General features: G+C 42.9%; 1 protein-coding gene across 7 annotated transcripts in view; it reads left to right on the top strand.

Moving 5' to 3' along the window:
* Positions 1-13,599, top strand: part of RBMS1 (RNA binding motif single stranded interacting protein 1) — a 214,121-nt gene that overhangs the window by 70,173 nt on the left and 130,349 nt on the right. For 2 of the 7 annotated variants that reach the window (XM_041721828.1, XM_041721826.1), the window contains exon 1: positions 13,154-13,540. The exons of the other annotated variants lie outside the window; for them this stretch is intronic. In XM_041721828.1, coding sequence (XP_041577762.1) covers positions 13,472-13,540 — 69 coding nt within the window. In that variant the 5' untranslated portion in view covers positions 13,154-13,471. Of the gene's footprint in view, positions 1-13,153; positions 13,541-13,599 lie in introns of those variants that run through there. 7 annotated transcript variants of the gene reach the window in all.

Here is a 13,599-nt window from a genome sequence, read left to right as displayed (position 1 = left end):
CTTGGTACCATCTTGGGGTTTAGTAAATATATGCTCTCTTGAGAAAACAATAATTCCTAAGCCTTCTTAGGTCAAGAGGCACTAATTTCTGTATACATTATATCAAAGTTTCTTTCTTCCCTTTTTTTTTTAAAGATTTTATTTATGTATTCATGACACACAGAGGCAGAGGCATAAACAGAGGGAGAAGCAGGCTCACCATAGGGAGCCTAATGCAGGACTCTATCTCAGGACCCTGGGATCATGACCTGAGCCAAAGACAGATGCTCAACCATTGAGCCACCCAGATGTCCCTCTTTCCTTTTTTTTTTTTTTTCTTTTTAAAGATTTTATTTATTTATTCATGAGAGATACAGAGAGAGAGGCAAGAGACACAGGCAGAGGGAGAAGCAGGCTCCCTGCAGGGAACCCAACGTGGGACTCAATCCTGGGTCTTGAGGATCAGGCCCTGGGCCAAAGGTTGTGCTAAACCTCTGAGCCACCCAGGCTGCCCCCTCATTCCTTTTTTTTATAGCAGAGCTTTATATATGTATACGTTTTAGCTGTATCTGTTGTATCAATATCTACATATTATATCTTTTATATATATATACATATATGTGTATGCATATATATATATATATATATATATATATATAGAGAGAGAGAGAGAGAGAGAGAGAGAGAGAGAGAAACACGCAGGGAGGGAAAGAGACCAAGCTGGAGGAGACAAGAGGCAGAGAGGGAGGGTGGGGAGGGAAGAGAGAGTGAGAGAATGCACGCCCCGTGAGCACAGGAGCAGAGTGCTGAAGTTCAATGCTTATCTTTTCTGGGCTCCTGTAACCACTCTCTGTTTCATTCTTTATAACAGGGCTGTACAGATAAGGATGGGAGTATGTGTCCTCATCATCTCTGAATCGTGTAGAGTAAGACACAGTGACTGATGGGAGTATATAGCATTCTTCAGGTGTGCTGGACCTAAAAAGAGGCTGAGAATCGCTGCCTTATGGAGAAGCCAGGTCCATAAGGACTTGCTGAGCTCTCTGAGGACGCCTTTCAGTGTAGTAAATAGTGGAGAGTACTTGTCAAATCTTGGCCATAGTTTCATCAGCAGAGGAGTTAATGATGTAAAGACAACAAGTTGACCTAATTTAGGCATTAATACAGTCCTTAGAAAATATAGTGAGAGCTCTTGGAAAATAGATGAGAGTAGGAAAAACTCAGAGGGGGTGGACCATGAGCTGTGATTTCAACAGAGTAAACAGGGAGGGATGAATGTGGTTTGGCTGATGGAAAAACAGAGGCTGTTTCCTGGCAAAACTCAGAGCCAGAACAGAGTGAGTCCGTGGGCAGCCAAAACACAAACAGTCATTGGAAGAGAGGTAAAAGGGGAAAAGGAGGTAGAAACGGAGCACTTTACAAGTGATGTTCAGAAATTTGCATTTGATGTGGAGATTTTAGGAAGTAGGATGATAGGACCAAAGAGGTCATAAGGAAGATATTTGGAAGCAGTATACATAACAGTTTGGATTTAATAAGGACCTGTCAGAGGGAGAAATGGAAGACATTCCAGCAGATCTAGCTTGAGGAAACTAATAGATAAAAGATCCAGAAAAAGAAGAGTCAGTAAGAACCAGAGAAATGCTTCTAGATTAGAAAATCATGTATTTTCACTGTCAAGTGTAGGAATTGGTTGACTCCTGTTTAATCACTTGGATTTGTAGCATTTTCTGATACAATCACTATTACCTTTGTACTATCCAGACTATAGTTTCGTATCTCAGCTTTTTCAGTGTGTGTGTGTGTGTGTGTGTGTGTTTTAAGAGATTCATAGAAGAAAGGGTAAAATGGGCAGATAAAGTAGTTCTTTAAAAGGAAACTTGTAACTAGCTATGTAGTCCTTTCAAGGTGTTGGAACACCAAGAATCCTTTTGCTTTGGTTTTGGGTCCTCTGAAAATCAGCCTCACAAAGCTTTTAATAAACTGGTGTCATTTGGTTGTGAGAATTTTCAAAAGTAGAAAGATGAGCTTCAGCGATTATCAACAGTTTGTCCTTTCTTGTTTACTGATAGAACTTTAAAAAATATTGTGTGATAGAATGAAACAAACTACGTGATTTTCCGTTACAAGAACTTGTACACCTACTTTTTAAAAATTTGGTAATCATCAAAAACTTAGGATTTTTCAAAATTATTTTATTTATTTATCCATGCAGGGAGCCCGATGTGGGATTCGATCCTGGAATTCTGGGATCACGCCCTGAGCGGAAAGCAGGAGCTCAACCACTGAGCCACCCAAGCGTCCCTGATATTTTTAAATAAAGAGGGCAGAGATATGGAAAGAGGGGAAAAACTGTTTCCAAAGTGATTTGATATACTTAATGATGTTCATGGTAATAGATAGCTTAAGTTAATTCTAAGCCTTAAAAGAGCCCCTAAAATAGGATATATTTTCAAATCCCTCAAGAGATCATGAATTACAGATCTTGGAATGATACTCTCTACTACTGAAGAAGTTGAACTAATAAATTGGAATTTATAATTTGTCATTGAATTAGCACGTCTCAAAATTACAAGCTTGTTTGACTTTTATGGAATAAAAATATCTGTTCAAGTGGGACTTGCCTGCATTTTGAAGACATTCATTCATTCATTCATTCATACATTCATTCAAGCAATATCTGAATGCCTAGTATGTTCCAGGCCCTCATTTAGGGGTTGGGATATATTAGAAGTTTGATGTGTTAATGATTCCTATCACATAATTCTCATTGTGAAATCAGTTACAGTTTTCTCTCGTCACAAGGGAGACATTACAGATAAATGAAATTCATAAATAATCTCCAAGCTTATGGAGACTCTAGGTTGGTTCAGCCTGTTGTCAGTTAATTGATTGACCAGTTTGTTTCACTTTCTCATACTGGCTTTGTCTTCATACTGACAGGGAAATGACTAAAAGGAAAGCTGCATAAGGAAGGAGGAGGAAATACAAGGGGCTAGTCACTTCCTGAGCAAAAAAGAAATATCAGATAGTAGCATCTACTAATGGCCACTGCTCTAAGTAAATCATTTATACTTTTTCTCCATAATGGGGTCATCTTACCTGCTAAGTTACTGTTTTTGCTTCACTTTGTAATTTCATATCAATGTTAAGGATTGTGATAGCCATTTTAAAGGTATGTCTTTTTACATCCGACTTAGCTGATTCATGTAAAAATTGCTTTTCCAGTATGAAGCCAGAGGAAGACTGAGAACTGATGCTCTAGGTGCTGAAAAAAAGATGGAAATCTGTGTGTAGGACTCGTGGGCTTGAGTCGATGCTATGTGCCAGAGCGGTGCTGATGCCTGGTCGTTGGAATGTGTGTGTGTCTGTGCACATGCGTCTTTGTGACTGAAACTTGATGAAGTGACAGTACAGGATGAATGTTCTCAAGTTTTCTTTGCAACTGACAACTTTAAAGCGCTAATAGCAAGAAGTGTGGAGTGGAGAAGTCTGATAAATATCTATAGATTTAGGCTCATCTCCCTTTACCCTTTCTTAATTACATAAATGCACTGTATAGCACACTACGAGTGTAATTTGATAAGATTGTGGGGAGATGGCTGAGGAGGGAAGTATATCATTCGGCTTGTTCCTTTGTGATGGATGCCTTTGTGAGATTAGGGTGAAGTTTCTCATTCTGACTTGTGGAGACTGTGCCCACTAGTTGTGAGACACAGTTAGATCTCCTTGGAAAAATGGAGTCTGCAACTCATCTACTTGTAACCTCTTAGTAGCTCTGTGTTCTTAGGAAGGTTAAAAATGAGCATTTGAAAAAATATATTTCTCCAACGTAGGCTGTGAATAAAAAACATGTGCGTGCATTTGTGTACGTGGACCTGTATGCCATCCATACAGAGTCTAAGGCTCCATTTTTCACATTTCAACATCTCTGGAATCAGGATCCATATAATTTATGATGTCTTATAATTACTGTTGTCCATTTTTTTCCAAATGTTAACATCTCAGTAATTGTCAAGCATCTTATAATCAGTGGCATCTTAGATTACATGATATGCAGTTTATGTCCAAATATTTATAGGACACTGATCTCAGAGAGATGAGTAGGACATTTCTCTTGTCCCCAAAAAAGTAAAGCAAGAGGATTTATTCTGACAGTAACAGTTTAGGTCAAGAGAAATCATTTGGTTGTGGACTCCTCTTTCCTTAATAAGTTACACACAACTGCAAAATGCATTGTTTATTACAACCGCTTGTATGATCCCAGGTGATCTAAAAATTAGGATGAAAATTCATTGTATTTAATATAATCTATAAAGCTTATCCTTTAAGACTTGATCACTCTACTTCTTAGATTCTGCTCTTTCTAACTTCAGATAATCATGGTTTTGAAAAATGGGTGAAAATCATCATTTCTGCCGTGTGTGTGTGTGTGTGTGTGTGTGTGTGTGTATAAGAAGGCTGGTGTGCCTCATCCATTTATGACTCTAACAAAATCTACGATATACAGGACAGTGGATTAAGAAATTCATCAGAGATTTACAGACTTTTTAAGCAATCTTGTAAGCCCAAAATAAGATGACTCTGCCCTCACTTTTATGGGTAAGGAAGTGTAAAAAACACTATACAATGTATAGAAGAAATAGACTAGTTCTAGGGTAGGACTGTGATATGTAGGTTTAGATTTGGAAGCCATTTAACAGAGCTTTGTAATAGATGCAGCTAAATATGAATAGATGGAATGAATTTATTATTGGTCAGGGAGTCCGAGGAGAGACAGTAGCATTCATTCTATTGCTGCAATATTTATTGAATGATTATTATATTCCAGGCACAGGGCCTGACCCTTAATAATTCTGTCCAGCCTTGACATTCTATATTTCTGGGCTTCATGACCCTGGGCATGTTGTTTAACCTATCCGGGGCTGCCTCACCTGTTCAAAAAAAGTGGAGAATGCCTGCCTCCCTTCCCTGAGACTTTAATATGGTTAGGTACCATAAGAATCAGACAGGATTTTTAACACTTAATAATCCCTTAGTTGAAACATTACCATATTTGCCATTAGATCAAGTATTAGGTAGGGAGCTGAAAGGAGGGTGGTTCTGGGAGGATCCATGTAATATGCTGTCAGCATTCTGGGAGTGTTCTTTATAGTTTGGAATTAGGAATTGCTGATGTCATGATCAGTCATATTGTCCTGACAACATCAGAATTTCCTCACTTGCCTTCTCTTCGCTTGGGGAGTATCAATTTGCGACAGGTTTGTCATCTGTTTGCCCCATGTGTTAAGTGTATTAGATAACCCAGAACTAGTCATTCTTAAGGACTTAGGGTGGGGAATTTTTATAAGCTCTGTATGTAGCCCATTCCAGAACTTTTAACTAAATATTCTGATGTTGGAAAATTTGCCATCATACATACTCAACTGAATATAAATTCATTTCTAATTCTTTATTTTCTCATTTGAACCTTTACATTTGTAATTCAGTGGAGAACGAAAAGCTTTTCAGCATCTCCATTTACTTACAGGGCGTCATTAATTGTCCTATCACCCTCCTGTTCAGGTGAAATAGACTTAGTTTAATGGTGATCATAGCAAAGGAAGAGAAAGGAAACGATTTCATTCTGTGTTTCTCCTGTGTTTTATATACTTTAAAACCTCATTTAGGCTATGGATCCCCGGTTTTAGATGAACATCGGTTAGGTACCCCGGACGTTTAGGAAAAGTCTTAGGATAACCTTTTGTCAGCCTGAGCTTAGAGGTGGGTTTTGTCTGTCCCACGTATGGTTGTTTGCTCTGTACTCTCAAAGATTTCATTCCAGAGTTGATTTTTACTCAGGAAAGGAGATGGTCCTTTTCAGGTTCAAATTTTGCTTTCTACGATTTTGAGATTTTTTTTTTTTTTTTTTGGCTCTAGTTTTCTACAAATTCTGTTGATATCCTTTCCTTTTCTTACCCAGTAGCAAGAGGCAGATGTGATTGCTCTTTCCATGGCACAGCAGCCCCTCCCTTGCTCACTTCAGCCCTTTTTCTTGCTCAAATACAGTAGATGATTGTTACTACCATCTCTTTAAGGAAACTAATTTCGAAGATCATCTCATATCTCCCATAATTTGTACATTTTACTCTAATTCATGGACAATTCATTGAGTTATCTCAAAGTATTCTGAAAATAAGCCCTTATTTTCCTTTAGGCTTGCTATAGAAATGGAGAATAGCAGCTCCAATACTAGATTTCCACAGTCAAAGAAGATAGAGGATTGAGGCATCCATCCAGGTAATTTAGGAAAATACTAATACACAATAAATGAGAAACAGAGTACTTTGTCCTTGTTTTCCAAATAGTTGACTCTCTTTTATTTTATCGGATTTGATGTAAATTCAATGTAGTATAAAATAACAAAAAAAATCTTGAATTTTAAATTCATATAACCCTTTCCCTGTCCCAGATTTTTTTTTTTTAAAAAAGAATAAGAACTTGTATAGCTATTTTTAATAGAAAAACTTTGGAAAAGAAATTTAACTTACAGAGAACCATGATTCCAGAAATATGAGTAAGCTTTGAATTTTATTAACTCTTCTATAAGAGCAGGGCAATAACTAATTTATGAACAGATTATATCCAAAAGTTTTTTAGTGTAAATGATTTGCTTCAGATTTGGAGGATGTTTCACCATACAGAGGAATGTCCTAAGTGGTGATTAGGATTTTAGTTGACTTCAAAGCATCTATGAATCCCACAAGGAAACTAATCACTAATATGGTCTACTACTTTCTTTTTTTTTTAAAGATTTTTATTTGTTTATTCATTCATGAGAGACACAGGGAGAGAGAGAGAGAGAGGCACACACAGGCAGAGGGAGAAGCAGGCTCCATGCAGGGAGCCCGATGTGGGACTCCATCCCGGGTCTCCAGGATCAAGTCCTGGGCCGAAGGCGGCGCTAAACCTCTGAGCCACCCGGGCTGCCCCTGGTCTACTACTTTCAAGGGAAAATACATTTTCAGTTTTAATGCAGGTTTCTGGAAGTACCTCCCACCTAACACCATCCCAGCTTCTAGAAGGTACTTCTTTCTGCATCCCTCCCAACTCCATCATACCAACTATCCCAGAATATAACACTGATTAAAGAGATGGGTTCCATCTTAGTAATCATCAGCTAAGAGATTTAGGAGCTAGTATATATATAGACTATATATCTGTACTATTAACTGTATATTCTATTATTGGAAAGCTTGCCTTCATATTTGGCTGAATGAAAATTCAACATTATGCCATATCCATTTTTAAATGATTTGCCAAGGTCACATAGATGGTGACAGGGCTTCCCCTGTTACCCCATCTTGGCTTCCCAAGATGCATACTTAGTGTTGGGCCCTTAAGTTTTCCCTCGTGGAGTTTGGATTTAACCCATAGTTAAGACTTATAATAACCAGGGCAGCCTGGGTGGCTCAGCAGTTTAGCGCTGCCTTCAGCCCAGGGCATGATCCTGGAGACCTGGGATCGAGTCCTGCGTGGAGCCTGCTTCTCCCTCTGCCTGTGTGTCTCTGCCTCTCTCTCTCCCTGTGTCTTTCATGAATAAATAAATATTTTTAAAAAGACTTATAATAACCATCATTAGTGTTATTGGAGGCAGGGGACTTTGGACTCAGAGAGAATGGAGTTCAAACCCCAGTTCCATTATGTATTGGATCTATGGCCTCCGGAAAGTTAGTTAAACCTCCAAGCTTCAGGACCTCAGTTTTCTGTTCAGTAAAATGGGATGAATCTTGTGATTGTGTGTGTGTGAGAGAGAGGGGCAGCGGAGACAGGGCAGGGAACATGCTGAGAGAGTGCCTGGAATATAGTAGTCACTCAGTAAATGAAAGCTATTATTTATTAGTCCATGCAGAGAAGCAGTAGTAGGGCAATCCTGTTCTGTTTGGTTCCCTAGGATAGATTTAAGAATCATCAGATTATTGCTTGTGGTCAGACTCTTCAGAATGCAGCGATGTTTATGTTGTTCTGTATACACTAGGATTCTAGCTATAGTTTTATTATAGTGGTCTCATTTCTACATACATATGATTTTATGTGTGTCTAGGGAGGCTTTAAGTATAAGAATAAGAACCGTAGATTTTTTAAAAAGCAAAACAGTAAATAATAAAAAATATTGCTGCTACTTTAGAAATTGGGTTCTTTATCAAGCCTATTTTGTACCAGGAAAGAACAGAAATTTAAAGAATCTGCTGACCTCATATTTTTTCTTTTTTCTTTTTTTTCTCTTGCTAGGAGCCAGAGGCTTTGTGAGCTTTTAAACATAGAGGCTCTCAAATGTAAACAGTTTTTTAGTGTGAACTGCTTAGGCTAACCAGCACTATGTGATTATATTTTATTTATTAAAGAGTGTAATTTGAAATAATGTTCAGTGAATTTTTCCTCGAGTCCTTTCTGTTTTTAATGTGATCCAAATAAAAACAGGTGCCTGAAATGCTGTAGCAATGAGAGAGGAATAGAACCTGCGATGGACCTGTTCTTTTGTTGATAGAAGTGTTCTAGTCTTTCTTGTCAACATCTTCTCTGTCCTTATTTTTTTTCTTCTTTCAAAGCTTAGCTTTCTCACCATACTTTCTTTGTAGTAATTTCATTCAAAGGCTCCTCTCTCTCTTCTGCAGGGCTCAGTAATGTGTGTGTTGGAATGAGGGGGTTCCCTAGCCTTTTGACTTTATGTCATCTGCTCCCTTCCAGGGAGTTCATCGATTGGCCATGATTGCAGCAGCTGTCACCCCAAATCCACATGCTCTCTCATACAAGCCCTCTATCTCAAGTTCTGTTTGTCCTGTCATCTGCATAGTGCTTCTTTATAAATGTTTCTCAAACAAAACATGTATACATCTGAGCTTCCTACGCCCGTGTTATCTATCCTGTATTGATCTTTCCCTCTGGCAGACTCCCGTACCACCTACTTGTCTAGACCACTTGGCCGGTACTTACAACACTTAATGCCTTCCATTATTAGTGTAGAGCAGCTCGGGTGCTGTAGGGTTACAAGTACTCACCTAGGAGTTGGAGCGTTATTTATAAGGCTTTGTTGGGGGAGACAGCATTATAGAATTAAAGGAGCACAGGATGAAATCTTTTAGCCCTAATCGGGTCTCGATTTTCACACTTGCTAGCTCTTCCTAGCTATGGATAGGTCAGTCAGTCCTAGATTTTTCTCCATCATCTGTAGATGGAGCCTAATCGCTCTCCCCACTTCGTAGGGCTGTTGTTAATGACTTATAAAATGATTTTCAGATTGTTTCTTGGGGCAAATGTCTCCTGAGTTGAGATTCTCAAATTCCAGTTCTGCAAATGCCTGGAGTTTGCACATCTCGTGTCTTTTAGAGAGATCGCAGGCTCCTGCCTGTACTGATGGCTCCGTCCTTTTTACCGTCCTCCTTTGCAGACTCCTCCTGCTTTACAGTGCGGTGTCCGCTGCTGCCCACGGTCTTCCCGTTCATACAGAAATGGTTGTGGTCCAACACGTAACTTCTTTAAAGGAAATCGGACAAAAACAAACGTGGGAGAAAAACTTCAGGGCAATGAGACTATTGAAACAGACCTTTTGTCACACTTTTTTTTTTTTTTCCATCTCTAAAGGTTAAATCTGTGGCCTGCCAGTCTTAGAAAGCTCTTTTCAGATGTTGTCAATTCCATCTACACCCTTGCTCCTGGGTATAGATGGAATTGAGGGTCAGCCAGACGTACTGGGCATCCGCTATTTATACTGTACACCCACTTAAATCTACAAACCATCGCTATAAAACAATAACAACAGCTGCCACTTACTGAGTTTGGCACTTCTGTTGGGGTGCTGTATATATACTTCAGACAATCTGCGAGGAGTCCAGGACTCGGAGAGGTTAACTAACTTGCCCTAAGCCATGTGGCTAGTAAGTGAGAAGCTGAAATGTGGAGCCAGATCTGTTCGGCTATTTAAAATTTGTTCCTTGGATTGTGAAATCCAGATTCACTTAAGCCATCTGAAGAAGGGAGGTGGGGTAAAGTATACACATGGAGGGGCCGTTGGAAGCCAAAGCCGCTCCAGGGACTGCTGCTCCCTTCATCATCTGACGGCCAAGTGCTCACCCGCTCCTGGCATCTGCTTTACTCTCTGCTTGCTGCCAGTCAGCTTCCTGTTTACTCATAGTTTCTGCTTCTTCATAACCTTGGCTTGCATATGGTTTTGGCTTTTTGTGGCCTCAACTCTACCCCCTGGCATTGTTGCGGTTTCTGCCCCTTTCCTAACTAGTTCAGCTCTTGGAGTTTTCTGAATCAGATTCCCAAGGGTGAGACTCTGATTGGCTCTGCTTATTATTATTATTTTTTTTCTAACCCAAACCATGTCATAGGTCACTTGGCCTGTCTCCGGATTGGCTGCTTTTGGGTCACATTCCCATAACTTTACCCACCAACTGAGCTGGAGGTGCAGGGTGTTGTAGGACTACCTGGACAGCAAAGTCTCAGTTTCCCTTTCAGGAGAAGAAGCATTTTATAGGACAGATTCCAAAGCCCTAATTCTTCGCATGATAACTTGCATTTTCTCTGGAATGTTTCCTTGCTTTGTCTGTCTTAAAACAAATTTGTTTCAAAGGTCAATAAACTTTCCCAGACGAATCTCACTAGGATCTATCCCTGTAATCGTTTACAACCAAGCACTTGTGAATATCTATAACTGATTATATATGCACACATGATTTCACATTTCTGTTATTTCTCTTAGGTTGGAACCGTTTGGACTTTAGTGACTTCATTACATTTTATAGTCTTTGAGGCTGTCTTTGCCTTTCTTTATACTGCTTTGTGTAAGAGCATAGTATACCTACCTAAGCCTGAAACTTTTGAATCCTGGATGGTAGACATTGTCTTTAAAAATATATGCCTTGTGTTTTCTCCTTGTATGTCATTCATCATTATAGGACGCGACATATTTTTTTGATCTTTAGATATCCTTTTTATTCTTAAAAAGTCTTTTTAATATTATTTATATTTAATAAGAATATGAATGTATTCTTAGTATACTCAGTATAAAGTATTTTTAGTATATTTTAGTATTCTAATTTAAATATTATTATCATTGAAATTTTCCCTTATTCCTGTACAGCTGTTGCAGGGTATCAAATCAAGTCTTAGTATTCTAAATTTTTTTTTTTTAAATTTATGATAGTCACACAGAGAGAGAGAGAGAGAGAGAGAGAGAGAGAGGCAGAGACACAGGCAGAGGGAGAAGCAGGCTCCATGCACCGGGAGCCCGACGATGTGGGACTCGATCCCGGATCTCCAGGATCGCGCCCTGGGCCAAAGGCAGGCGCCAAACCGCTGTGCCACCCAGGGATCCCAAGTCTTAGTATTCTAGAATAGCACAACATCAAAAGTATTATGAACTTAGAGGAGAGCTGTAGAACAATTAATCTGTGCTGTTCCTTGTGGTTTAGATTGTAGTTTCCTAAGGGACCAGTCTTGAAGACTGAGGTTGTACTTGGAATTTTTTCCACAGATGATAGGTCTGAACTGCTAGGGCATTAATTTCTCAGGAAAAGGTACCTATGGCTTGAACAGTTCTACTTAACACCTTGTATTTTATACTTGTGGTTGATAACTTGTAGTAAAGCGCCCTAGTGACAGCAGATAGCAAAGTGGAAGCCGAAACAATTGTAAATCCATGGACTGGTAGGAAATAGCTGTAGCCTATATATAATAGCAGCATGCAACTGAATGTCAGTTGGACTGTTTATTTAAATCACTTTAAAAGACAGATACGTTTCTGCGAATTTTATTCCAGCAAGTTCGTACTTGTCCACGGTGTACCTAGTACTGTGCCTAGAATAAGTTCCTTCGCTGCTGCTGCTTTTTGCTTTCAATGGAAAGAATTAGGAATTACGTATATTTTGTGTATATTTTGCTGTTTTTAAATAGGTGAAACTTGCTAGTTTTCATCACTTTTGCTGGAGAATGTTGGGAGCATTTTGGAATATGGAGGTGACTCACTTAGTCACCAGCAGGTTATCGGAGATGAACATTCTCCGTTCTTTGCTGCTGGAAAACCCTTTGAATAGATACAGCTTTTTAATTTAAGTTTACTATTATTATTATTATTTTTTTTAGTAATCTCTACACCCAACATGGGGCTCAAACTCACAACCCTGAGATCAAATAGCCACAGCTTCCCTAGAAGACCCTAGGGGACACTTTGTTTTCCTTATGGCAGCTGGAGGTGGAGTGTCTTCACTTCTGAGAGGAGTCAGGATTTTTCCTGATCAGGGCAGATGGCTGCCTCCAAGGTGTTAGAGGCCGGGCCGGGGCCAGGGGAAGAACTGCTGTGATCGTCCCCGTAACACAGCTGGGCAGGCCAGCGTGAGGGAGGGCAGGCCTGCCTCAGTGGCCCGCCGGGGCCCTGGGCTCTGCCTGTAGGACTTGCTGTGGAGCCTTCTGCGAGCTTCTGGGCTTCATACAGCAGCTTGAAAGTGATCAAGCAAAGGGGGCATCTGGAGGCGCCCTCCGTGGTTTCAACTGGGGAACAAAGGAGGCTGCTTCCTCCCTTTGTCCCCTTTTGGCAGTTTCTGTGCGCCTTCCGCAGAGCACGTTTGGTGGCATCGAACGATTAGCAGAGGAGGGCTGCACCCCTGCAGTGTAGGGGGAGGCTTACCGGCCCACCCGTGGCCGCCAAGGGAGCCTCGCTCGTGGAGCCTGGGGGCAGGCCGGCCAGCTCCGGCCTGGCAGCCAAGTCGGAACTTTCCCGAGTTCTCGCCCCGGGGAGCTGGGGCGCGTGGGCCCCGTTTCCCGAGGTCACAGTGTCAGCGTTGTGACGGGGGAAGGTGGGCTCGCCGAGGTCTGCCGGAGCTGCTGTGCGGGCGGGTGGTCGGGGGGCGGCGGGGGCGCTCCGGGGACCCCTGGCGTGGCCTGCGGGGCGCTCGGGGCGGGGCTGCGGCGCGGCGCCGGGGGCGGGCGGGGAGGCGCGGGCGGGGAGGCGCGGGCGGGCCTGGGCGCGGCGCGGCGCGGCGCGGGGCGGGGGGCCGGGGGGGCGCGGGGAGGCGGGGGGCGCGGGGCGGGGCGGGGCGGGGCGGGGCGGGGCGCTCGCGGGGCGGGGCGCGGCCGCCTCCCCGCCCCTCCCCGCCCCCCCGCCCCTCCCCGCCCCTCCCCGCCCTCCCCGCCCGCCCCCTCCCCGGCCGGCGCGCTCTCGGGGCGGTGGTTGCGGCCGCGGGAGGAGGGACGCGGCGGCGCTGCTCGTCGGCGGCGAGCTCCCGTCCATGGCACGCAGGGCGGCGGCCGCCCGAGCTGCCCTCCCGCCGCCCGCCGCCGCGCCGCGCTCGTAGGCGAGTCCCGAGGCCGAGGGCGGAGGAGGAGCGGCCGAGCTGCAGCCCCCGCCGGCCGCCGCCGCGCGGCGAGAGGGAGTTCCCCGAGTTCCTGCGCCCTCCCCCTCCGGCGAGGCTGCCCCGCGCCCGCCGCCGCCGCCGCCGCCGCCGCCGCCGCGATGATCTTCCCCAGCAGCAGCGGGAACCCCGGGGGCAGCAGCAGCTGCAGGACGCCCTACCGCAAGCAGGTGAGGCGGCCGCCCGGCCCGACGCCGCGGCCCCGGGCGCAGGCTGGGCGGCGACCTTG

Source organism: Vulpes lagopus, chromosome 11 (genome assembly GCF_018345385.1).
Source record: "Vulpes lagopus strain Blue_001 chromosome 11, ASM1834538v1, whole genome shotgun sequence".
Classification (NCBI taxonomy): Eukaryota; Metazoa; Chordata; class Mammalia; order Carnivora; family Canidae; genus Vulpes; species Vulpes lagopus.
Note: the sequence above shows the minus strand (reverse complement) of the source record. Positions and strands in the feature narration are given on the sequence as shown.